The sequence below is a fragment of the Phragmites australis genome, chromosome 19, assembly GCF_958298935.1.
Source record: "Phragmites australis chromosome 19, lpPhrAust1.1, whole genome shotgun sequence".
Lineage (NCBI taxonomy): Eukaryota > Viridiplantae > Streptophyta > Magnoliopsida > Poales > Poaceae > Phragmites > Phragmites australis.
Genome location: NC_084939.1, coordinates 20,184,349 through 20,210,055, shown reverse-complemented (window position 1 = coordinate 20,210,055; position 25,707 = coordinate 20,184,349). Strand labels below are relative to the sequence as shown.

General features: G+C 41.2%; 3 protein-coding genes across 12 annotated transcripts; all 3 read right to left on the bottom strand.

Annotated features, from left to right (window-relative positions):
• Positions 1-909: 909 nt before the first annotated feature.
• On the bottom strand, positions 910-1,251 carry LOC133900242 (uncharacterized). Its single transcript, XM_062341356.1, has one exon. The coding sequence runs from the start codon at positions 1,249-1,251 to the stop codon at positions 910-912; it is 342 nt and encodes a 113-aa protein (XP_062197340.1).
• A 1,364-nt stretch (positions 1,252-2,615) lies between these two features.
• On the bottom strand, positions 2,616-7,997 carry LOC133900926 (ankyrin repeat-containing protein NPR4-like). Of its 4 annotated transcripts, XM_062342227.1 has the most exons (6): positions 6,268-6,322; positions 6,053-6,191; positions 5,698-5,800; positions 4,945-5,560; positions 4,237-4,769; positions 2,616-3,393 (listed from the first exon to the last, which is right to left on the bottom strand). In XM_062342227.1, the coding sequence occupies exons 4-6, from the start codon at positions 5,555-5,557 to the stop codon at positions 2,794-2,796; spliced, it is 1,746 nt and encodes a 581-aa protein (XP_062198211.1). In that variant the 5' UTR covers positions 5,558-5,560; positions 5,698-5,800; positions 6,053-6,191; positions 6,268-6,322; the 3' UTR covers positions 2,616-2,793. The 4 variants fall into 4 exon arrangements, with proteins under 4 accessions (XP_062198211.1, XP_062198209.1, XP_062198212.1 ...); XM_062342225.1 differs by having other exon boundaries at positions 6,053-6,399; XM_062342228.1 differs by lacking the exons at positions 5,698-5,800; positions 6,053-6,191; positions 6,268-6,322 and adding an exon at positions 7,855-7,997.
• Positions 7,998-19,704: 11,707 nt separating this feature from the next.
• Positions 19,705-25,057, bottom strand: LOC133900924 (ankyrin repeat-containing protein NPR4-like). 7 transcript variants are annotated; one of them, XM_062342221.1, is made up of 6 exons: positions 24,914-25,057; positions 24,654-24,841; positions 23,113-24,546; positions 22,005-22,620; positions 21,297-21,829; positions 19,705-20,453 (listed from the first exon to the last, which is right to left on the bottom strand). In XM_062342221.1, the coding sequence occupies exons 4-6, from the start codon at positions 22,615-22,617 to the stop codon at positions 19,854-19,856; spliced, it is 1,746 nt and encodes a 581-aa protein (XP_062198205.1). In that variant the 5' UTR covers positions 22,618-22,620; positions 23,113-24,546; positions 24,654-24,841; positions 24,914-25,057; the 3' UTR covers positions 19,705-19,853. The 7 variants fall into 7 exon arrangements, with proteins under 7 accessions (XP_062198205.1, XP_062198206.1, XP_062198203.1 ...); XM_062342222.1 differs by having other exon boundaries at positions 24,654-24,792; XM_062342219.1 differs by lacking the exon at positions 24,654-24,841 and adding an exon at positions 22,758-22,860.
• Positions 25,058-25,707: the final 650 nt, after the last annotated feature.

Below are 25,707 nucleotides of genomic sequence, written 5' to 3'. Positions count from 1 at the left end.
CATGGTTGCCACATGCTTATTATTTGAGTGCTAGTTGAATAGAATACGATCTATGAGTTCATTAGACACTTCTTCCTATTAACTTCATATAGTGACTCTATGAAATTAGTTGTGCACTTATCCAAAGATTCAATATTATATACCCTCATACTATGAATCTTTCTTCTGTATTTGTACATAACGAGATACCGAATATCTCTTGTAGGGCCTTTCATAGATCATGAGGTATCTCTGTCCCTAAGAACCCTTGTCAGAGATCATTAGTTAAATGATTAGTGGCAACAAAAATTGTGAGCACGAAGAAGCTGAAGTGTGCTGGTGAGGAAGTTGCACAAGTTTCAGTGATCAAGTACAAGCCAACTATACCATCATCAGTTACAATTATAAATATGCCATCAATTTAGGAGATGGCTGAGATGGTAAGGCAAATATATTGTTGCTGCTCTGGGAGTGATTCATGGATTAGATGCAATGATGTGGTGTGCAGGCAATTTCTGAATGCCATAGCTTGGGGACAATCTGTTTCTCACGGAGGGGTAATGTCAGGCATATACGGTATCATGGACTGTATGGATGGCGTTGTGGGCCGACAAGTCCAATAGACCAAGCTACGGCCCAAAGGCAAGCCCAATAGACCAAGCTACGGCCCAAAGGCAAGCCCAAGGTCAACAATACAAAAGAGGCCAGCAACTCGTGGAGAGGGAGAACAGAACAGATATCGTCTTCGACTCGTCTTCCTCCTCGGTTTGTCTCCTGCTGATCGTGCTGCCCCTCCCCAGTTCCTTGCTTCTCCCAGTCCAAATTCTCTCTAATTGCTAAATTACTACCACAAATCGCATTCTAATTACCCAGGACATGACATCTTGTTGTACTCGTTGACGGCGCGCGACAGGGCGGACTCTGCTGCTATCAGCACACCAGCGCGAGCACCCTGTGGCCGCTGTGGATGGCGTGGTGCAGTGCGTTGCATCCGTTCTTGTCTTGCTTCAAGATTGCCTCTATCAGCTGCAGCTCACGGCAACATCTGAGGAGAACAGAAGCCAGAGAGGGATGACCGCTTGTCACGGTGGTGAGCAGCGGCGTCTCACCATCTACGTTGACAATGGCAAGGAGAAGCTGGCTCAGCTTCAGCGCCTGGATTTCTTTGCAGAACCGCTCGTGGCCATGGATGTAGGAGATGTGGAAGCAGTTGTTCCCCTGCGGAGTTTTTCCATGCAGCACGCCCGGGTCATGCAGAGCCAGGTGCTTCATTGATCTGGCATCACCAAATATGGTTGCTTTGAGCAGCCCTCTTATATATATATATATATATATATATATTCTGCAAGTATGTTCACTGTAGTTTATGTTTGCGCATACCCTACAAGTTGTAACTCACAGTGTTTCGAGTTGTAATTGGGGGATATGCGTATTGCGAATAACAAGTTGTAACTCACAGTGTTAACTTCTTGTGTTGCAATTATGTATTTATGGACGTGAAGTTGTAACTGATCTATTTAACAAATTGTAACTCAAAGTATTTTGAGTTGTAACTGGGAGATGTGCGCAGTTCTGCAGGTATGCTCACTGTAGTTCATATCTGCGCACACCCCACAAGTTGTAACTCACAGTGTTTCGGGTTGTAACTGGGAGATACGCGCAGTGCGAATAACAAGTTGTAACTCACAGTGTTAGCTTCTCGTATTGCAATTATGCATTTATAGATGTTAAGTTGTAACTGATCTATCTAACAAATTGTAACTCGCTGTGTTTTGAGTTGTAACTAACAGTGTTAACTTCTTGTATTGAAATTATGCATTTCTAGACATAAAGTTGTAACTGGTCTACCTAATAAGTTGTAACTCATAGTGTTTCGGATTGTAACTAGAGATGTACACAGTGCGAATAACAAGTTATAACTTACAGTGTTAACTTCTCGTGTTGCAATTATATATTTCTGGACGTGAAGTTATAACTGGTCTACCTAACAACTTGTAACTCACAGTATTTTGGGTTGTAACTGGGAGATGTACGCAGTGCAAATAGCAACTGCGCATAGGTGCAGAATAGGCTCGCCGTATATGTATACATATATATATATGTATATATGTATATATATATATGTATATATACAATATACATATATTTATATACACATATATATACACGTAATATATATACACGTATATATACACACGTATATATACACACGTATATATATATACACGTAATATATATATATATATATATATATGAAAAATGAAAAAAGGGAAATATCAAAACCGAATAAGCTTTTGGGGGATTTTTGCAACAAAATAATTTATGGGAAAAATCTTAAAATCAGACTGACTTTTAGAGTATTTGGCATTTTTCCCTAGGAAATCCTAGAAAGCTGTGCGAGTGTGACAGAAGAGGGAGCAAAGTATTGCACGCACTTGGAGTTACAGACGACCTAGTTGCCGATGTTGGATTGCTGTGAACCAAAACTTTCTGGAGCAACTAGTGAGGCAGAAGAGGGTACACAGCTACGCACATGGCCCTGAGAACCGGCTAAGGTGGTGAGATTCTATTGTGCCTAAAATATGAAGTCCGTGGTTGCTATCAGTAGACTTTGAAAAAAAAGTTGAACAGAATATTTGAGTAATTAATCATCAACACACGATTGGCAAACTAGAAGCGTTCTCAATGCATAGCTTAGGTCTTACACAGAAATCCAAATTACTAACATAACATTCTTTTACAATGTTTAAACATGTCTTGGAACAAACAACGCGAGCATAAAGTAGCCGGAATCAACAACACAAAGTGACGAGGTCAGACCATATCAAGGAGGTCAGAGTTGAAAGTTCGACCCAACCGAAACTTGAGCTTCAAGACTGGCCATTCACCAAGCAGCTTGGTAAGAGTGGGCAATAAGATTGGCAGAATGCAAATTGCAATAGCCAACCATAGGAGACGAGGGGCCAGAACTGTGTATAAACCAGTTGCAAATGCCGTGGTTGTTGCTACGTATGCAAACCACATAAGCTTCTTTGTAAAAGATCTATAGTAAAGCAAGAACTCAAGGTCCTCCCACCTGGCTAGGATGCATATGAAGGCAACGGCAAGTGAGGAGCACATTGCTAAGGTGTCGGAGATCAAGAATGCTTGAAACGCGAGCTTCCTTGACATGATGGGAACCCCCTCACTTCCAGCGTCACTGCTATATCCTCCGGGCAAGGTGAAAGCGGCGGCGAAGGTAATCGTCGCGATGAGGATCGCCACTAGGGAAGTGTTGCTTGTGTATGTTTGAGTCAGTGACCTGACATCCTTCCTTGATGCTTTAGCTACTGTAGCCTTGACGACGTTTTTGAGATTATAAGTACATGCTGCGCCTTCTGGATCAGCTTTCAACATAAGCATGGACACTTCATTCTGCATGAATTCAAAGAAAGGTGCAAATGATGCTCGCAGCAATTAATCTAATACTCAAGGAAAACAATAAATTCTACAAAATTGTGGGGCGGCTCAAGTTTCTTTTTTATTTTTCTATGTTGGTACCTTCTAGTTACACTGTTACTATGTTTTCTTTAAAAAAAATTGTACTATGTTTTCTTTAAAAAAAATTGAAGGCTACATAGTTACTACTCCCTCCGTTAAAAAATAAAGGCGTATTTTATTTTGAAAAAGTCAAACTATATATATTTTGATAAATAATTAGTCAAATTATTAGTATATTTGGCGTATAAAAAATATACAACTAGATTCAAATTTCAAAACTCTTTCACCCTATATTAGTTTTGTAGCCATAAATTATATATTTTGTGAGAAAACAATGGTCAAAGTCTAACTTTGAAGACCGTGCCAAAACGAAATACGCCTTGTATTCTTGAACAGAGAGAGTATATAATCTCAATCTGTTTCTGCATCTGTATTGAATTCCTTTTAGTCTGAATTAGTTTATTTGTAAGGTAGTTTCATAAAGTGACGTGCCCCTGCAAATTATATGGTTTATTGTGACAGTTGCTGAATTCAAAATAGTCACGTGGCTTTAAAATCCTTCTGTTTTTCCTTTCAAATGGTTCTTAATGGTTGTCTGTGTAAACATGTAAATTGCATGGGCCCTGTTTGCAGACTACTAATGTAAATGATTAGTCGTGCTTAGTTCTAAAAGTTCAAAAGTGCATAATGGATGGAAGGGGCACAATATGGCAGTCCAGAAGTACACCTTGTCCTTAAGGTTTTCAGGGGACCAACATATGGAGAAAACATACGTACCCAGTTCAAAGTCTTGGCATGATCGGAGACAGCAGACAATTGCCAGGTTGCTGGGTTACCAATGTTGTTAACAACTGTAACGTCTATGTCTTGGTGAAGCAGTAAAGCAGAGACAATCTTCGGATTGCACTTTTGGACTGCGATATGCAGAGCAGTATCTCCATTTCTGTTCCGCATGTTAACGATTTTCTGAAGCTGTGGGGCCCGCAGGATAAATTCTACGAAGTTTTCATGACCTTCCGATATAGCCTCGTGAAGACATGTCCAGTCATCATTTGGATCCCAACTGGGAGCATCCGGACAATGGTTAAGAAGCTCCCGAGCGACACCTACATTGCCTCGAAATGCGGCTGAAGTAAGAAGAGGATTACCTCTTGTGCTTACTTCATACCCTAAAGAGCAGTCATGTTCCAACAATACTCTTAGAACGTCAATCTGGTCCCAAAGTACAGCCATCCGCATTGGCGTATTCGCATCCATATCTTCTTCTGTGGCCAGCCGAGGACGTGTCTCAATAATCTTTTTAGCGATAACTGAAAACACATCAAGGAACAAACAATGGTTAACAATGACGGAATTATCATACCTATGGATTACTAATGATGATATTAGAGAGTAGTAAGTTGCTGTCTACATAGTATTGATTTTTCTCAATCCTAATTCCAGTTTGCCGTGTATTCCACGTACGTTCCTAATCTGCAACCTCACCTGAATTGCCATTTCTCACGGCAGCAAGCAGAGCACTGCAGGCACAGGCTCCCCCGTGTCCAGAATCAGGAATCCCCAACAGTCTCTCGAAGACTTCTTCATAATTTCTCATGACCGCTATGAACATGGGTGACTCATTGTATTTGTTCACGGCTCGTGACAAGGCAGGCTCCGCTAATATCAACTCCAGTGCGAGCTCCCTGTGGCCGCTGCGAATGGCATGGTGGAGAGCATTATACCGATGCTTGTCTTGCGCCAAGATCGCCTCGCTCAGCTGCTGATCACGGCAGCGTCCGAGTAAAAAAGATGCCAAAGAAGCATGACCCCTTGTCACGGCGGTGAGCAGTGGTGTCTCCCCATCCGCATTGACCGCGGTGAGGAGAGACTGGTTCAGCCGCAGGGCCTCGTTGCAGAACCCTTGGTGGCCGTGCATGGAGGAGATATGGAGGCAGGTGTTCCCCTGTGGTGTTGTTCCAAGCAGCACGCCTGGGTCATCATGAGCAAGATCAATCATTGATGTGGCATCACCAGATTTGGCTGCCGCCATGAGACGCCTGTCCATCGGTGCTTGCGCTCCTCCTGATGATCTAGTGGTAGCTGCACCGCCTTCCATATGCTGCAAATTAAAATGACACCTTTTACAAAACTATTGATGATACAATTAAAATTGAAAATGTTCATTTTACTCCTGGAAATTATCTTTGTTGTCCGAGTAATCCCGTAGAGTATTATCCGGTTTATTTAGCCCCTAACCTTCCAATACCAGCTCACTTTGATCGCACAGGCTGGTTTTGACCATTGTTTTGCTCACATGGCATCCATGGAGCAGATTGAGATTATATAGTAACTATCTAGCCTGCAAATTTTTAAAAAGAAAACATAGTAACTTGTGCTACCACACAATTTTGTAGAAAACATAGCAGATTGAGATTATATAGTAACTATGTAGCCTGCAGTGAAGCTTCGGGTCTCGTTTAGTCAGCAAAAAATACTCATGAAATGTTATATATACATATTTCTTTCGCTCACAGAAATATATACATATTATTTCTACTTAATTAGTACTAGCCATGAAGTAACACATAAACAACAAGGATATTCATAATACCTGCTTGCAGAATTGGCAGTTAATATGATCCAGCTGCCTTGGTTGAAATAAAATCTCAAAATCAATGCAGCCAAACAAGTAGTTAGGTGGACAAGGAAATTGCCCCTTGCTGCAGTCTTGTTATATAGAACCAGAATCACTAGAGCAATGTGTCTGAGTTACTCGGACAAGCAAGGAATTGATGTTGCTAAGAGCTTAAGGTGACAAATACTTACTCCCTCCGATTGTAAATGAAAGTTGTTTTAGATTTGTGCACAAGGATTAAGAAAGTAGATCAAATGATCTTGTTGTCCTTTATTTATTCTGTATTAGAAAAGATAACTCATTCATTTGTGAGAATAGTAGTATTTATTAAACAAGGGCAAGACGGGAAAAAAGAGAAAAAAAACGCATAGAAGTTCGAGAATGACTTATATTTAGAGAATAGTTGAGGAGGCTAAAACGACCTACATTTGCAACCAGAAGGAGTAATTGGGACTCAATGAATAAAGGCACATGCTTCAAAGGGCACGCAAAGTTGGATTCCTCAGTGTTCAGGGGTGCGTTAAGGAAGAAAGCACATGCACGTGAAAAGGAGAAAAAAGGATTTGCAACTAAGAATTTACGTAAGAAAATTGACTGTTTGTTCCATACCTCAAGCACGATGAGGTTTATAAATAGATTATATGCTATTTCTTAAACACGTAAACTCCAAGGTAAATTGTTTGGTGCAGAAACTCAACATGGCATCACCAAACTGGCACACATTTTGTTAATGTATACGATAGTTTAGGGTTCCTAATTTCAAATAGTGATATTAGGAGGGTCGCAAGGGTGGGCTTGGTCCTCTGCCACATTCGGCTCCGTGGGTTTCTTTTTCATATCAGTACGAAACAGGCCTCAAATTTGAGTTTCCCCAAAGTTATACTCCCCAGACCAGGATTCAATTTTTCGCCTATTTTTTGCTGAATTTCGGGTAAACTTCCATGTCGGGCAAAAAAAATTCGGATGCATTGAATGTTGGAACATTTAAATACATATATCAACATCTCTTACACAAACAAGCTACTAGTCCGGTGGTTTTACATTTGAATGCATAATAAAACCCACAGCAACGCGCGGGAAGTACACCTAATAGAGTTTATGAGGTCCTATACACGTTCTCTGTCAGTAAAAAAAAATGCAAAATAGAATAGAGAGTAATCACTCATCAACACACACGATTGCCATATGAGCAGCGTTTGCAGTACACAGCTTTTGTATTACACGGAATTCGAAGTTACTAACATAACATTCATTTTCCATACTTACTAACACAGTTTTTCCACACCTTAAAGTAGCCGGAATCAGTAACACAAAGTAACAAGGTCAGACCATAGCAAGGAGCTCAGACTTGAATGTTCGACCCAACCGAAGCCCCGAAGATCAGCTTTAAGACAGGCCATCCACCAAGCAGCTTAGTAAGAAAGAAATATATACATATTATTTCTACTTCTTAATTAGTACTAGCCATGAACTAATATAATCTAAAACAACAAGGATATTCATAAGACTATCCCCAACCATATTCTCTTCATTTTGTTCCTTTCCCGATTTTCTTCCCCGTTTCTATTCCCTTTATTTCCTCTCATCTCCAACAGCTTCCCTTTGAGGAGAATCGCGAAGGGAACGGAGAGAGAATCCCGTCCTGAAGGGAATGACCCTAAGAATCCCGTCGTGAAGGAAACCGTGAAGCGAAACCGTTAGGAACGCTGAAAAGAACGAAAATTCCTTCACGATGGAAATCTACCCGTGAAAGAATTCTCTTGGGCTTGGTCTAATACCTGCTTGCAGAATTGGCAGTTCGTATGGACGGCACGAGATGGTCCGACCGCCTTGGTTGACTCAAGAGAGAAAAAAAAAATCTCAAAATCATTACAGCCAAACAAGTACTAGTAGTTGGGTGGACAAGCAGGTACACTTCTTAAAGGACCTTGTCCAGGCTTGTCCCTTGCTGCAGTCTTGTTATATAGAGCCCGAATCACTAGAGCAAGGTGTCTGAGTTACTCGGACAAGCAAGGAATTGATGTTGCTAAGAGCTTAAGGTGACAGATACTTAATTGGGACTCAATGAATAAAGGCTCATGCTTTAAAGTTGGATTCCTCAGTGTTCAGGGGGGCGTTAAGGAAGGCATATGCACGTGAAAAAGAAAAATGATTTGCAACTAAGAAGTTACATCAGAAAATAGACTGTTTGTTCCATACCTCAAGCATGATGAAATTTATAAATAGATTATGCGGTCTTTCTTAAACACGTAAACTCCAGAGTAAATTGTTAATTTCGTACACGAAACTCAACATGGCCTCACCAAACTGGCGCAAATTTAATTTGTTAAGTAGGAGTAAATGCACAAGTGATTTAGACAGGTTCGAATCGTACGAAGCGTAATATCCTACTCCTGTGTGTCTGATATGCTATTAATGCTCTTAAAATGACTTTCTCTGGATCTCTGTGTTATAAGTTTTTTTGTCTATCTATCAAGTCTTGAGCTTCGGCTAGCTTCAACCTTCTGACTTGCTAAAACTTGTCTTTCTACGAAGAGCTCCCCCTTTTATCCTACCGGGGGAGGCTCGACGTGCCCAGATCGGGGGCACAAGTTCCCGTAAGCCATAAATGGAAAGCAACCATTAGGAGTCTACAGTTTGATGTTACAGAGGTTGAAAATGCGCCCTTCGGTCGGTCCCGTCAGTCATTACGCCCCAACTTTAGCAGGCGCAGGGGGGCCACCGACCAGCCGCTGAATATCCTCGCATGCCCGTCCGGTCAGAGCAGATCTGACACAGTCTGACGCGGGAAGGCGACAGGCGATACGCCTCGAGTCCATCGATGATATCTTCAAGCTGTCTCCTTTATGGGCCCCGCAGGGTAACGTGCGATGGGACCTGTCGCATTAAATGTTCCCACGCCTTCCTACCAGGCGATGATAGGGACTGACATACTCAGTACGACAGGCGTGGGAGGAGTGGTTGGATGTGACCGACCATGCTCCCTCTTAAATACAGCATCGGGCTTTCCACCGATTGACACCTCACCATGGAACCCTTGTGGGGTCCATCGGCAAGGGGCTTTTTAGGTCCTCGAGGAACTCGGGGTACTCAGGGACCAACTGTCCTTGGCCCCGAGCACCCCCTCCCGGGCCTGGCTCTTCTCAGGTCCTCGGGGAACTCTGGGCACTCGGGGACCAGTTCATGTCCCCGAGCACCCCCTCCCGGACTTGGCTCTTCTCAGGTCCTCAGGGAACTTTGGGTACTCGGAAACTAACTGTTCTTGGCCCCGAACACCCCCTGCCGGGCCTGGCTCTTCTCGGGCCCTCGGGGAGATGGTCCCCGAGGGATGGCGCCACGTGGCAATGTGCTGTCATGGCATCGGGACTCGAGAATCCCCGGTTCCCATATCACCGACAGGCACATATCACGTTTTGGATATCTTTGTGAGTGAGCGAGGAGTTAGTACATTTGATCCTCTATGCCTGCAATGAAAACACAACTAAAAGAGTTAAAACACTAGTGACAACAAAAATAGAACAAAAGAAAAATGTGCAAACGCAATGATGACTTACATACTCAGGGTTCATTGTGTACCTTCCGTTTACCCTAAGAAACTGGCAAGCATAGTATTCACAAAGAATGGTGTCAAAACCTTACTTGTGGCACTTCAAATAATAATGCAATATATTCGTTAGTTCAATAGTACTCTTCATCATAAATAGTGAGATACAAGCATTAAAGGTGTGTTATTACCGGAAAGTGTGTACGGACAAATATCTCATCCAGCTTGGCTGTATCGTGTCTCTCACCTTGCAACACGTACCACTTGTAAGCCCTATTCGAATGCGAAGAAGTTATTATCAATTCATAAATGAATTATAAGGATTGTTTGTATGAGAATTTTCTTTACAATTGTATAATATCGATGAGATCTTGGCAGCATGATTGGGAGAGATTGGCTGAGTCAAGGACTATTAGTCTGCTCCACTTCGGCATCAACATTATACAAATAAAGTGGTTGCTACATGAATACTTATGTTAGGTTCTTGATCGATCAACTTAGGTGCAAAATAAACTTTTAGGACTAATTGACGTATCAAACTTACTTAAAGTTGTAGGGGGCCATGATGTAGTCCTTGTCTTGCATTTCTAGAATAGCCCTTCCTACATAGGTCGATATATCAAGCTTGTGTGATTTGGTCATTTCTTTTATGACTCTTGCTTTCTCCCTGTTACTCTTCCCCTTAATCTCTACGGCATCCGTCTTCAACTTCAAGACCATGTTGGGCTGGGAAATTCGTTGCGGATTAAGAAATTCGACCGGTAACTTCATCTTTTCAGCATCATTAAATTGCATTCTACAGAACAAGTCACTAGTCATTAGCTACTATACATATATTGGTAGATTGTAGGCACTTAGTGGCACCACACGCTTATGAGATTGAAGTCGAGTTTGTCGTGACAGAACAAAGCGTGCATATTCTTAAAATCCACCATGAGATAGGAGTCTCTGCTTAGGAAAATGTTAGCGGGAACATAAGCAATGCTTATTGAGAACCCCGCATGACATTCCCTCATGTACAATTTATGGAATCTTCTCATCTCCCATGGACCATCTTGAAGTTGAATCGAGGGTAGAAATGACTTGCCATTCTCATAAGTCTCAGGAACATTCGGTGTAGGAAAGAAATCCAACTGAGGGGTACTCAGTGTTTTGCCGGTCTCTTTTGTGACATCGCCCTTCACTGGAGATTCCTGAGCAGATGATGCCTTTAGTTTGGAAGACAAAAGTCACCTATTCACCGGAGATGTTAGAGTCTTTTCGTATGGGGTAACCATGATAGGGACTCTTTGATGCTTAGGTGAAGGTGCTGGAGTCACAGGCGGTGAAGCACGAGGCGAAGATGCCTGAGCAAGCAAAGGTGCTTGATGCTCAGGCAAAGGTACTGGATGCTTAGACGTAACTAAACTTGATGGGCCACAAGTCAACATTTTTAGCATTTTTTTATCTACAGATTCACCATCTGGTAGGTTTTGGTTCTTGAACCATGTGGTGAAGCAACATTTGTGCTCTTTCATGATCCAATCATCTGAGCGGCCTTGATTTTCTCTGTGAACCTCATTCATGTGTTGCTCGACGTACGGCTCCACTATCTTGAGCTATTGCAAGATGGTGAAATGTGCTTCTTACACTAGCTTTGTAATCCTCATCGATGAATCTTTTCTTTCCTTTGGTCCCTCTCCCAGACAATCTCCTCTCATGTCGAGATACAGGTACACCAATCGGTTTCGCATCTTTGATGATACAACACTCAACGACTTCCTTGGTACCGTAGCCCTCAATCATGGGACCCTCTAGGTGAGCAAGATTCCATACATAGCCCTTGAGAATGCCGATATATCGTATCTGATGTAAGAATATAGGGCCTAATGCAATTATCTCATTCACGATTTGAACCAAGAGGTATACCATGACATCAAAAAAGGATGGAGAGAAGCACATATCAAGTTGGCATAGAGTCTCTATCAAGTAACTATGTAGAGCACCTAGTTTTTCAGCATTGATTACCTTCTATGAATTGCGTTGAAGAAGTGACACAACCGTGTGATGACCACCTTTATGTATCTTGGCTTGATACCCCTGATTGCAATAGGGAGTATCTGCATCATCATCACATGATAATCGTGAGACTTCATGCCGATTAGCTTCAAATCTTTCATTGAGACTAGCTTCTTGATGTTGGATGAGTAACCAGTCCGGACTTTCACCCCATGTAAGCACTTGCACAGTGCCTTTTTTCTCCTTAGGTGTCAGAGAGTAGCTAGCCGGGGGAAGGTAATGTTTCCCGTTTGGTCTATCTTTAGGGTGTAGCTCTGGCCTGATTTAAAAATGTATCAAGTCCTTACATGACTTGATTCTATCATTTATCTTGTCCGGTATGTCAATAAGAGGCCAATGATGCTATCACACACATTCTTTAAAGCATGCATAACATTGATGCTGTGGCGAATGTCCAAGTCCTCTAGTAGGGCAAATACTTAAAGAAAATTGGTATATTCTTCCACAGCATGCCGGTCGGAGTCTCCCTTTTCTTTCTCTTTTTACCCTTCGGCGGCTTCGCATAAACAACCTTAATGTTCTTGACCATTTAAAACATTAGTACCCCGCTACGAGGTTTTGGACCAACACCTTGCTAAATCGTATTATCAAAATATTTCTTCATCTTGCGGTATTTGTGAGTTTTGAGTAAGAACCATCGGTGTCACGTGTACACTAACTTCTGTGAGTACGGAAAAATCATGGCTTTTAGCGTGAAGTACTATGGTCACAACTCATCCCACACCCGGACCCTATCGTTTCACAGTTTCGTCATATCTTCCATCAATGGTTCCAGAAACATATCTATATCGTTGCTAGGTTCTTTCGGTCCCTGGATAAGAATGGATAACACAATGTACTTCCGCTTCATACATAGCCATGGAGGAAGGTTGTATATAGCCAGGACCACTTGCCAAGTGCTATGTGAGGTGCTTATGTCCCCGAAAGGATTCATTCTATCGGTACTCAACGCGAACCTTACATTCCTTGGTTCTTTAGCGAAATCTAGATACATGACATCGAACTTTCTCTATTGGCTAGCATCAACGGGGTGTCAAAGCTTAGTTCCATCCTTCTTGTGCTTATCGAAATGCCAACACATTAGTTCAGAGTCCCTAGGATTCGAGTACAAACGCTGCAAGCGGGAGATCACTAGCAGGTACCACATCACCATGGTATGACTTCTTCTCTTCTTCTCCGCATTGGAAGAAGTGTCTTCTTTGTCACGACCAGCAATACTCTTCATCTTCTTCGCGTTGGTAGAAGCATCTTCGTCCTCACAATTGTCATTCCTCTTGTACCAATTCGCATTGCACACTGGGCATCTATCCAAGTCTTCATACTCTTTACGGTAGAGGATAAGTAGTTCAGACACGCGTGTATTTTTTGCACATTTAATGACATCGGACAAATAAACTTCTTCACTTGATAAGTGGTGGTGGGCAAGGAGTTAGGCATCAGAAGCATGATTGCTAAGAGACTCAACAGATCCGAGAAACTCTTGTTAGATCATCCATTGCTGGCCTTCAACCTTAGAAGTTCAAGCGTCAAATGCAACACCGTAAACTCTTTATCACAGTCCTTCGATTCCTCATATAAAAGTTCCTTTGATGTCTTCTGTAACGCCTCAAAATTATCTAAACCTCTCCTCTCCCTTAAAACAGGTGGTTTTGCGTGGCGCAACATTTTCTGTATATCAAAATCATCATCATCATCCATCATTACATTAGTGTCGCCTTCGACTTACTCATCATCACCATCCACTTGATCAGCAAAGATGTCATTGTTTCATTCACATGTACGTTTTTCACCATGTTTGAATGAACATGTGTAATTCTCGACAAAACCTCTCAAGATCAAGTGTGATTTGATTATGCTTGATTTGTCCCACAATTTCTGGTTCTTATAGACAGAGCATGGACAGTGTATTTCCTTTGTCATCTTAGTTAAAACGTCCTTCTTGGTGGCTTCAATAAAAGTAAAGAGTCATTTGATGTATATTTCTCCATGTCTTGGCGTATCGTACATCCATGCTTTGTCCATCTTTAACTTTAATCACAAAATTAGATCCACAAATTAATTAATAAGAAAATCATAATAAAAAAGATTTTTTAAAAAAATGGAAAAATTGGGCTTGTTATAATTATAATATGTCTACGCAATTGAATTTATATTGGTGCAAATTTATGACTCAAAACAATGTAGATTCATTACCCTCTCTTTCCCTCTACATCAGATCTAGATCTAGATATATCTAAAAGATCTCCATTCATGATTAAAGCTCCTAGAAGCTAAAAAACATCAAATTGAAGTTACAATTTTGAAATATAATGCTACAATCATGTGAATTTACACAGTTAAATCAACATTGACCACAAATTTTAGCTAATTCGAGGATCTAAATGGCTAGAACTATGTGAATCTCTAGATCATATTCAAACCCTAATTAAGCCTTAAATCTAGATCTAAACTTAAAAAAGATGCTATCTATGGATGGGATACTCTTACCTTATATAGTCAGCTCCTTCAAAGAATTCAAAAATAAAACTTGCCCACTTGTTTGGTAATCTCCCGGCTGCCTTTGAGCTGCTTTGTTCTAACATAGCAGCTCGGTCTGAATGGAGCTCCTGAACATGTATTGTTTTATAGAGAGATTACTAGAGATGGGTCACATGAGGTGCTGTCTCTAGAAAGATGTTTTAATAGGTGGCTAATTATGTGGTCCGCCTGTAGTAATTATCTTATTACCAGAGGTGGTTCACATAAAGAATCGTCTCTGAAAATGACCTTTTACACAGACTGTTTCTTATGTCACCTGTCTCTTGAAAATTATTCCATTACTTAGAGGCAGTTCACATAAGGAACCGCCTCTGGAAATGACATGTTACATAGGTAGCTTCTTATATCACCCACCTCTGGAAATTGTATCATTACCACAGGCGGCTGTCGTAAGCAACGACATGTGGAAATTTGTTTCCATAGGTGATCTGAAACCGTAGGACCCTCCGCCAACTGCTCAGACGATTTGTCATATGAGCTGTCTGTGGAAAAGCACCGTGAGTGTTGAAAAATAGTTTTTGTAGTAGTGTATTGAGAAATCTTGGGGCCGCAGTTGTGGTGCTTTATTTAATCATATACAATGATGGTTTCCTATCTTTCCACTTTCAAATGTTCTGATCAAACCAATATTGAGAACAATGCCCGAGGGGTCAAATGCACGAGGTGAATACGTACCTCCTTGTTCTGAAAAATAGTTTTTTAGAAGTGTATTGAGAAATCTTGGGGCCGCAGTTGTGGTGCTTTATTTTATCATATACAATGATGGTTTCCTGTATCTTTCCACTTTCAACTGTTCTGATCAAACAAATATTGAGAACAATGCCGAGGGGTCAAATACACGAGGTGAATACGTACATCCTTGCCACGATAGGAAGTCCCAGGCTTATAGCATCACTACTTGATCCATCATGCATGGTGAGATTTGCGACGGTGGGAATTAAGTGTCTCCGTGAGGACAATCAAACTACACCAGTTGGCATGAACTCACCCAGACCGCTGAAGACACCATCGTATCATCTTCACCGGTCAAAACGTCCGAACACAGCTTACGCCACTGTCCCAACAAAGTTGAGGAAGATGTCCAAGCCCACGCCAATTAACCTGCTACACCATCCTTTGGATTATTATTGAATACACCCCTACACTTGCTGGCCCTGACATGACATCCTTCACGTGCGTGCAACTCTTGCCATGGTCAGCATTTTTCGTGCCTCGCCGTAACACACCTTCGTGAAGCTCTCAAACATGATGCCTGCTACGTTGCACTGACCGATTCAATAACAAAGTGCAAGCCCACGCCAGCATATATATGCTGCTGGCAATAACCGTTGAAGACACAGCACACCTATGGTCTGACACCCTGCACGGCAACCATTCTGTTTGATTATCGCCGCCCATTGTGCCTCATTGCTCCTTATTGCAATAGCATCTCCAACTCCATCGTGGCATGCTTCACACAGAGGTATGGGCGGACCCACGTTGGTGCAAAGGTATTCAACTGAATACCTAATTTTTTGCCCAAAAAAATAAGTATATAACAGCTATACTATATATACATATCTCTAGTTGAGTCAACTTATTTGCTTGCTGTTTTAATACATCATACCACCTAGCAAAACATAAGTTCAAGCTAATATCCATTCTCCACTTGACCTATTAACTAGAAAAAACCTACATTTTCATACCACAGTAGCAAACATCAAAGCCCATAATTTTTATACCATAAATACTGAATACCGGATCACTAAATCATGAGTCCGTCGTTGCATAGAGGTGTTCGATGGTCCTTCGAAAGGTACCACGATTTATAACTAGTGAGATACCAAGTTTTGGTATGGTATCTTTCTAAGGATAGTAAAAAAACTCTTCACCAAAGTGCCCGAGCACGCCACCTACCTTGCGACCCCAATCGAGTTGTCAACATCCTTTATGTGCCACGCGTGAGCCATTCCACTATGCGCTGATGAGACCAATCACGAAATTTTTTTATATTTTTTGTTTAATATTTTCAGAATACGTGTCCATTTGAAAAAAATCGCAGAACTAACCTATCGTCGCCCGTTCAACGGGTGATACCTTGTTCTCGCCTGTTGAACGGGCAACATCTTACAGGCCCTGGCGTTCAGAGGAAGATCTCGCCCGTTCAAAAGGTGAGACCTAGTTCTCTCCCTCTAAACGGACGAGAACTTGGTCTCACGCGTTCACAGGTGAGAACTTGGTCTCGCCCTCTGAATGAGCGATATGTGCACAAATTTTTTTTAAATTTAACATTTTTTATACGACAATTTGAAAAATAGCGTACATTTGGTGCAAATTATTTTTTTTTGTCAAAGCACTATTATCATTTTACCCGGCACGAAGGTTACATACGCTGATAAATATTTTATGGGATATATCATCGCTGTGCGAATGGACCCTAACCATAAAGAGATGACGAGAACAAATGTTGACATGTACGGTACGCCTAAAGACTAACCTAGCGGGCCGCTGCTAAACCTAACATGCTTTAGGGAATGAAAATAGGCCGGGTTAAAAAAGATGATATCTATTGAGTGCACCTAGGATATTTGCCCTTTCTCAGGGCATCGGGGCCCTATGCCTTAGCGCGATTGGCCCTCTCCCACTTTGTTTCCCTCTCTGCTTCGTGTGCGTCAGCCACGGCACACTCATCCGCTGCCTTCCTCATGCGCTCCTCCTCCTAATGCTTCAGCCGTAGTTCCTCCTGTTGTTGCTCGTACTCCCAATGTTCTTACACTTCCCTCCTTCACTGCATGCTCATGTTGACCCACCGTTTCCGATCCTTATTTTGCTCTATATCCAGCCATTACATGAATTCAAATATAAGTGGAGGAGACTGCACAAATAAAACAAGAGGGGATATTAGTAAGACAGTGCATGCAATCATATAGAAAGTGGCACTGAGTTATGTATATCACTATACCGGTGGTTCACATAGGATCCATGTCGAGGCTTGTCGTATTAGTAGTTGGTACACATGAAGAAGCGTAGGTCATAGGTGTAGGAGATGTCTTAGGACTCACGAAGCCTACAAAGATCATCACAGAAGCACATCGGCGGTTCGACCCCCTGAGGTATGAAAAATCCTCCAAAGTTTCTTGGGTGGGCTTGGTGGAGCTGAGGAAGACATTGTAGTTGAGGGAGCTGAGAAATGAGTGATCTATCTATGGATGAGGGTGGGGTTATTTATAGTGGCTGGGGGCTGGTGTATGGACTGAGTGCATGGGCTTGGCTGGGGGCTGGAGCATATGATTCCCTATGAAAGCTGAAAAAGTTGTGGCATTGATGCTTGACAGAGATACCCTATGAAAGCTGTTGCTTGGTGTGGTCATTTCATTCTGCAAAAGTTCAGTAAGGAGTTATTATTGCCTCTGCATGGAAGGCAGAAAATCCTATGAATGCATTGGGCTTAGAAAAAACGTATTACTACAATAATAAAACCCAGTCATTTCATTGAAGAAAGTAAAGTACATCACAAATAACGTTCATCATAAGCATTTATTGCTTGTCTATGGGTACAGTACATAAGGAAATATGCACCAACTTGTACTCTACTCGTACACAAGATACGACAAGTTACAATGGCATGTGGTCACTTCGTGTCTAAAGCCTGAGTCAGGACAGGTGTTCTCATTTCATGGTTAAAACTTAGTCGTGTGGTCACTTCATGTCTAAAGCCTAATTCACGACAGATGTGTTGTCATTTCATGCTTAAAACTCTGTCCTATGGTCACTTCGTGTCTAAAGTGTGAGTCACAATAGAGATACTGTGCTGCAGCAAAGTGTTTTCATTTCATGCTAAAAGCTAAGGCGATGCATTTTTACCCAATGATAAATGATATTTACAGAAAGTTGAGTATACATCTAATTGCATCTAATTTGCAAAACAATGTAAAGAAAGAACATGTGTTACCCCAGTATGGCTAGGTTTACATGGAGAGTAGATTCGTCTGGTCAATTTATCACTGTGCATATGACCTCGCTGAAGGACTTCAATGGTGCCACCATATATTCCTCCAAATGTTTTGACTATTATGCCCAGTCACATGAGTGTAGACTTTGTACCTAGAAGTATCAGAGTGGTCACTAACATCTAGCTCAAGCAATTCGTGGAGTAGATATGTCTCATAATTGTCAGAATTGTGACTAACATCAAACCCGTGGCATGCTTGATGGAATCAGATGTGAATGGTTAAAGCTGAGTCGTGTGGTCACTTCATGTATAAAGCCTTAGTCAGGACAGAGATGTTGTCATTTCATTATTAAAGCTGAGTCGTGTGGTCATTTCCTGTCTAAAGTGTGAGTCATGATAGAGATCCTATGCTGGCAGCAGGATGCTGTCATTTTATGCTTAAAGATGCATCGTGTGGTCACTTCATGTCTAAATCCTGACTCGCGACAGAGGTGCTGTGCTGGCAGTAGGGTGTGGTTGTAGCAGTATGTGTTTGCATTTGATGCTTTGAATGATGTTGCAGCAGAGAGAGAAATTATTGCACACACTAGTAAGAGGAGAATTGGTACTTTCTCAGACATCATCTTAGTGCTAATCTACTCGCGAAGGAACAATGATGTGAACCTGATGTTCTATCTAGCATAACAGCATACGTGGTGCTATATATAGGAACGAAAGCACCCATAAAATTTGTGAGGCTTAAATGGTCAGGGTGTTCAAAACTTTTGATCATTTATAGTGGAAGATGGATACTCCTATATTGGGGCAAGATATAGTCTATCATTTATCAGGAACAGATTTGTATATTTGTTAAATGACTAGATTTAATTTCAATGGCTATTTATATGAAAGATATCCATTTTTATTTCCATGGAATCTTCACTCCTCTTCCAATTTATGTGTATCAAAATAATAATAAATAAAGTTCTCATTGTTGTAATAATTGTGTTACCACTCACTAATCAAACAAGAATTTAAAGGAACAACAAACAAAAGGCACAATATGTACTCCGGTATTTCTCCACTTTATAGATCCACTTTTCCAAGTTTTAGTTTGGATTTATAGAGCATATGATCTAGAACATATTTAATGGGAAATTTCATCCAATGTATGAGACATATAAATTTATTCCATGTGGTTAATTAGTAAAAGTTATTTGTTATTGACAGATTATGCTATAAGCATATGTGCATCACAATAATATCCAAAGCTAAGCAATAGATAAAATTTCTAAAAGTTTACTTGTGCGGAGAAAAGAATTGCTGAAAATAGACTGACTTTTAGAGTATTTGGCATTTTTCCACAGCTACGCACATGGCCCTGAGAACCGGCTAAGGTGGCGAGGTCAACGTCGCTAGCGGCGGCGCTGGAGGCCTAGCAATGAGGTCTCATTGTCATTGAAAAATACAGTTCAGATTCTATTGTGCCTAAAATATGAAGTCCAAGGTTGCTATCAGTAAACTTTGAAAAAAAAGTTGAACAGAATATTTGAGTAATTAATCATCAACACACGATTGGCAAACTAGAAGCGTTCTCAATGCATAGCTTAGGTCTTACACAGAAATCCAAATTACTAACATAACATTCTTTTACAATGTTTAAACATGTCTTGGAACAAACAATGCGAGCATAAAGTAGCCGGAATCAACAACACAAAGTGACGAGGTCAGACCATATCAAGGAGGTCAGAGTTGAAAGTTCGACCCAACCGAAACTTGAGCTTCAAGACTGGCCATTCACCAAGCAGCTTGGTAAGAGTGGGCAATAAGATTGGCAGAATGCAAATTGCAATAGCCAACCATAGGAGACGAGGGGCCAGAACTGTGTATAAACCAGTTGCAAATGCCGTGGTTGTTGCTACGTATGCAAACCACATAAGCTTCTTTGTAAAAGATCTATAGTAAAGCAAGAACTCAAGGTCCTCCCACCTGGCTAGGATGCATATGAAGGCAACGGCAAGTGAGGAGCACATTGCTAAGGTGTCGGAGATCAAGAATGCTTGAAACGCGAGCTTCCTTGACATGATGGGAACCCCCTCACTTCCAGCGTCACTGCTATATCCTCCGGGCAAGGTGAAAGCGGCGGCGAAGGTAATCGTCGCGATGAGGATCGCCACTAGGGAAGTGTTGCTTGTGTATGTTTGAGTCAGTGACCTGACATCCTTCCTTGATGCTTTAGCTACTGTAGCCTTGACGACGTTTTTGAGATTATAAGTACATGCTGCGCCTTCTGGATCAGCTTTCAACATAAGCATGGACACTTCATTCTGCATGAATTCAAAGAAAGGTGCAAATGATGCTCGCAGCAATTAATCTAATACTCAAGGAAAACAATAAATTCTACAAAATTGTGGGGCGGCTCAAGTTTCTTTTTTATTTTTCTATGTTGGTACCTTCTAGTTACACTGTTACTATGTTTTCTTTAAAAAAAATTGTACTATGTTTTCTTTAAAAAAAATTGAAGGCTACATAGTTACTACTCCCTCCGTTAAAAAATAAAGGCGTATTTTATTTTGAAAAAGTCAAACTATATATATTTTGATAAATAATTAGTCAAATTATTAGTATATTTGGTGTATAAAAAATATACAACTAGATTCAAATTTCAAAACTCTTTCACCCTATATTAGTTTTGTAGCCATAAATTATATATTTTGTGAGAAAACAATGGTCAAAGTCTAACTTTGAAGACCGTGCCAAAACGAAATACGCCTTGTATTCTTGAACAGAGAGAGTATATAATCTCAATCTGTTTCTGCATCTGTATTGAATTCCTTTTAGTCTGAATTAGTTTATTTGTAAGGTAGTTTCATAAAGTGACGTGCCCCTGCAAATTATATGGTTTATTGTGACAGTTGCTGAATTCAAAATAGTCACGTGGCTTTAAAATCCTTCTGTTTTTCCTTTCAAATGGTTCTTAATGGTTGTCTGTGTAAACAAGTAAATTGCATGGGCCCTGTTTGCAGACTACTAATGTAAATGATTAGTCGTGCTTAGTTCTAAAAGTTCAAAAGTGCATAATGGATGGAAGGGGCACAATATGGCAGTCCAGAAGTACACCTTGTCCTTAAGGTTTTCAGGGGACCAACATATGGAGAAAACATACGTACCCAGTTCAAAGTCTTGGCATGATCGGAGACAGCAGACAATTGCCAGGTTGCTGGGTTACCAATGTTGTTAACAACTGTAACGTCTATGTCTTGGTGAAGCAGTAAAGCAGAGACAATCTTCGGATTGCACTTTTGGACTGCGATATGCAGAGCAGTATCTCCATTTCTGTTCCGCATGTTAACGATTTTCTGAAGCTGTGGGGCCCGCAGGATAAATTCTACGAAGTTTTCATGACCTTCCGATATAGCCTCGTGAAGACATGTCCAGTCATCATTTGGATCCCAACTGGGAGCATCCGGACAATGGTTAAGAAGCTCCCGAGCGACACCTACATTGCCTCGAAATGCGGCTGAAGTAAGAAGAGGATTACCTCTTGTGCTTACTTCATACCCTAAAGAGCAGTCATGTTCCAACAATACTCTTAGAACGTCAATCTGGTCCCAAAGTACAGCCATCCGCATTGGCGTATTCGCATCCATATCTTCTTCTGTGGCCAGCCGAGGACGTGTCTCAATAATCTTTTTAGCGATAACTGAAAACACATCAAGGAACAAACAATGGTTAACAATGACGGAATTATCATACCTATGGATTACTAATGATGATATTAGAGAGTAGTAAGTTGCTGTCTACATAGTATTGATTTTTCTCAATCCTAATTCCAGTTTGCCGTGTATTCCACGTACGTTCCTAATCTGCAACCTCACCTGAATTGCCATTTCTCACGGCAGCAAGCAGAGCATTGCAGGCACAGGCTCCCCCGTGTCCAGAATCAGGAATCCCCAACAGTCTCTCGAAGACTTCTTCATAATTTCTCATGACCGCTATGAACATGGGTGACTCATTGTATTTGTTCACGGCTCGTGACAAGGCAGGCTCCGCTGCTATCAACTCCAGTGCGAGCTCCCTGTGGCCGCTGCGAATGGCATGGTGGAGAGCATTATACCGATGCTTGTCTTGCGCCAAGATCGCCTCGCTCAGCTGCTGATCACGGCAGCGTCCGAGTAAAAAAGATGCCAAAGAAGCATGACCCCTTGTCACGGCGGTGAGCAGTGGTGTCTCCCCATCCGCATTGACCGCGGTGAGGAGAGACTGGTTCAGCCGCAGGGCCTCGTTGCAGAACCCTTGGTGGCCGTGCATGGAGGAGATATGGAGGCAGGTGTTCCCCTGTGGTGTTGTTCCAAGCAGCACGCCTGGGTCATCATGAGCAAGATCAATCATTGATGTGGCATCACCAGATTTGGCTGCCGCCATGAGACGTCTGTCCATCGGTGCTTGTGCTCCTCCTGATGATCTAGTTGTAGCTGCACCGGCTTCCATATGCTGCAAATTAAAATGACACCTTTTACAAAACTATTGATGATACAATTAAAATTGAAAATGTCCATTTTACTCCTGGAAATTATCTTTGTTGTCCGAGTAATCCCGTAGAGTATTATCCGGTTTATTTAGCCCCTAACCTTCCAATACCAGCTCACTTTGATCGCACAGGCTGGTTTTGACCATTGTTTTGCTCACATGGCATCCATGGAGCAGATTGAGATTATATAGTAACTATCTAGCCTGCAAATTTTTAAAAAGAAAACATAGTAACTTGTGCTACCACACAATTTTGTAGAAAACATAGCAGATTGAGATTATATAGTAACTATGTAGCCTGCAGTGAAGCTTCGGGTCTCGTTTAGTCAGCAAAAAATACTCATGAAATGTTATATATACATATTTCTTTCGCTCACAGAAATATATACATATTATTTCTACTTAATTAGTACTAGCCATGAAGTAACACATAAACAACAAGGATATTCATAATACCTGCTTGCAGAATTGGCAGTTAATATGATCCAGCTGCCTTGGTTGAAATAAAATCTCAAAATCAATGCAGCCAAACAAGTAGTTAGGTGGACAAGGAAATTGCCCCTTGCTGCAGTCTTGTTATATAGAACCAGAATCACTAGAGCAATGTGTCTGAGTTACTCGGACAAGCAAGGAATTGATGTTGCTAAGAGCTTAAGGTGACAAATACTTACTCCCTCCGATTGTAAATGAAAGTTGTTTTAGATTTGTGCACAAGGATTAAGAAAGTAGATCAAATGATCTTGTTGTCCTTTATTTATTCTGTATTAGAAAAGATAACTCATTCATTTGTGAGAATAGTAGTATTTATTAAAAAGGGCAAGACGGGAACAAAAGAGAAAAAAATGCATAGAAGTTCGAGAATGACTTATATTTAGAGAATAGTTGAGGAGGCTAAAACGACCTACATTTGCAACCAGAAGGAGTAATTGGGACTCAATGAATAAAGGCACATGCTTCAAAGGGCACGCAAAGTTGGATTCCTCAGTGTTCAGGGGTGCGTTAAGGAAGAAAGCACATGCACGTGAAAAGGAGAAAAAAGGATTTGCAACTAAGAATTTACGTAAGAAAATTGACTGTTTGTTCCATACCTCAAGCACGATGAGGTTTATAAATAGATTATATGCTATTTCTTAAACACGTAAACTCCAAGGTAAATTGTTTGGTGCAGAAACTCAACATGGCATCACCAAACTGGCACACATTTTGTTAATGTATACGATAGTTTAGGGTTCCTAATTTCAAATAGTGATATTAGGAGGGTCGCAAGGGTGGGCTTGGTCCTCTGCCACATTCGGCTCCGTGGGTTTCTTTTGCATATCAGTACGAAACAGGCCTCAAATTTGAGTTTCCCCAAAGTTATACTCCCCAGACCAGGATTCAATTTTTCGCCTATTTTTTGCTGAATTTCGGGTAAACTTCCATGTCGGGCAAAAAAAATTCGGATGCATTGAATGTTGGAACATTTAAATACATATATCAACATCTCTTACACAAACAAGCTACTAGTCCGGTGGTTTTACATTTGAATGCATAATAAAACCCACAGCAACGCGCGGGAAGTACACCTAATAGAGTTTATGAGGTCCTATACACGTTCTCTGTCAGTAAAAAAAAATGCAAAATAGAATAGAGAGTAATCACTCATCAACACACACGATTGCCATATGAGCAGCGTTTGCAGTACACAGCTTTTGTATTACACGGAATTCGAAGTTACTAACATAACATTCATTTTCCATACTTACTAACACAGTTTTTCCACACCTTAAAGTAGCCGGAATCAGTAACACAAAGTAACAAGGTCAGACCATAGCAAGGAGCTCAGACTTGAATGTTCGACCCAACCGAAGCCCCGAAGATCAGCTTTAAGACAGGCCATCCACCAAGCAGCTTAGTAAGAAAGAAATATATACATATTATTTCTACTTCTTAATTAGTACTAGCCATGAACTAATATAATCTAAAACAGCAAGGATATTCATAAGACTATCCCCAACCATATTCTCTTTATTTTATTCCTTTCCCGATTTTCTTCCCCGTTTCTATTCCCTTTATTTCCTCTCATCTCCAACAGCTTCCCTTTGAGGAGAATCGCGAAGGGAATGGAGAGAGAATCCCGTCCTGAAAGGAATGACCCTAAGAATCCCGTCGTGAAGGGAACCGCGAAGCGAAACCGTTAGAAACGCTGAAAGAAACGAAAATTCCTTCACGACGAAAATCTACCTGTGAAAGAATTCTCTTGGGCTTGGTCTAATACCTGCTTGCAGAATTGGCAGTTCGTATGGACGGCACGAGATGATCCGACCGCCTTGGTTGACTCAAGAGAGAAAAAAAAAATCTCAAAATCATTACAGCCAAACAAGTACTAGTAGTTGGGTGGACAAGCAGGTACACTTCTTAAAGGACCTTGTCCAGGCTTGTCCCTTGCTGCAGTCTTGTTATATAGAGCCCGAATCACTAGAGCAAGGTGTCTGAGTTACTCGGACAAGCAAGGAATTGATGTTGCTAAGAGCTTAAGGTGACAGATACTTAATTGGGACTCAATGAATAAAGGCTCATGCTTTAAAGTTGGATTCCTCAGTGTTCAGGGGGGCGTTAAGGAAGGCATATGCACGTGAAAAAGAAAAAAGATTTGCAACTAAGAAGTTACATCAGAAAATCGACTGTTTGTTCCATACCTAAGCATGATGAAGTTTATAAATAGATTATGCGGTCTTTCTTAAACACGTAAACTCCAGAGTAAATTGTTAATTTCGTACACGAAACTCAACATGGCCTCACCAAACTGGCGCAAATTTAATTTGTTAAGTAGGAGTAAATGCACAAGTGATTTAGACAGGTTCGAATCGTACGGAGCGTAATATCCTACTCCTGTGTGTCTGATATGCTATTAATGCTCTTGAAATGACTTTCTCTGGATCTCTGTGTTATAAGTTTTTTTGTCTATCTATCAAGTCTTGAGCTTCGGCTAGCTTCAACCTTCTGACTTGCTAAAACTTGTCTTTCTACGAAGAGCTCCCCCTTTTATCCTACCGGGGGAGGCTCGACGTG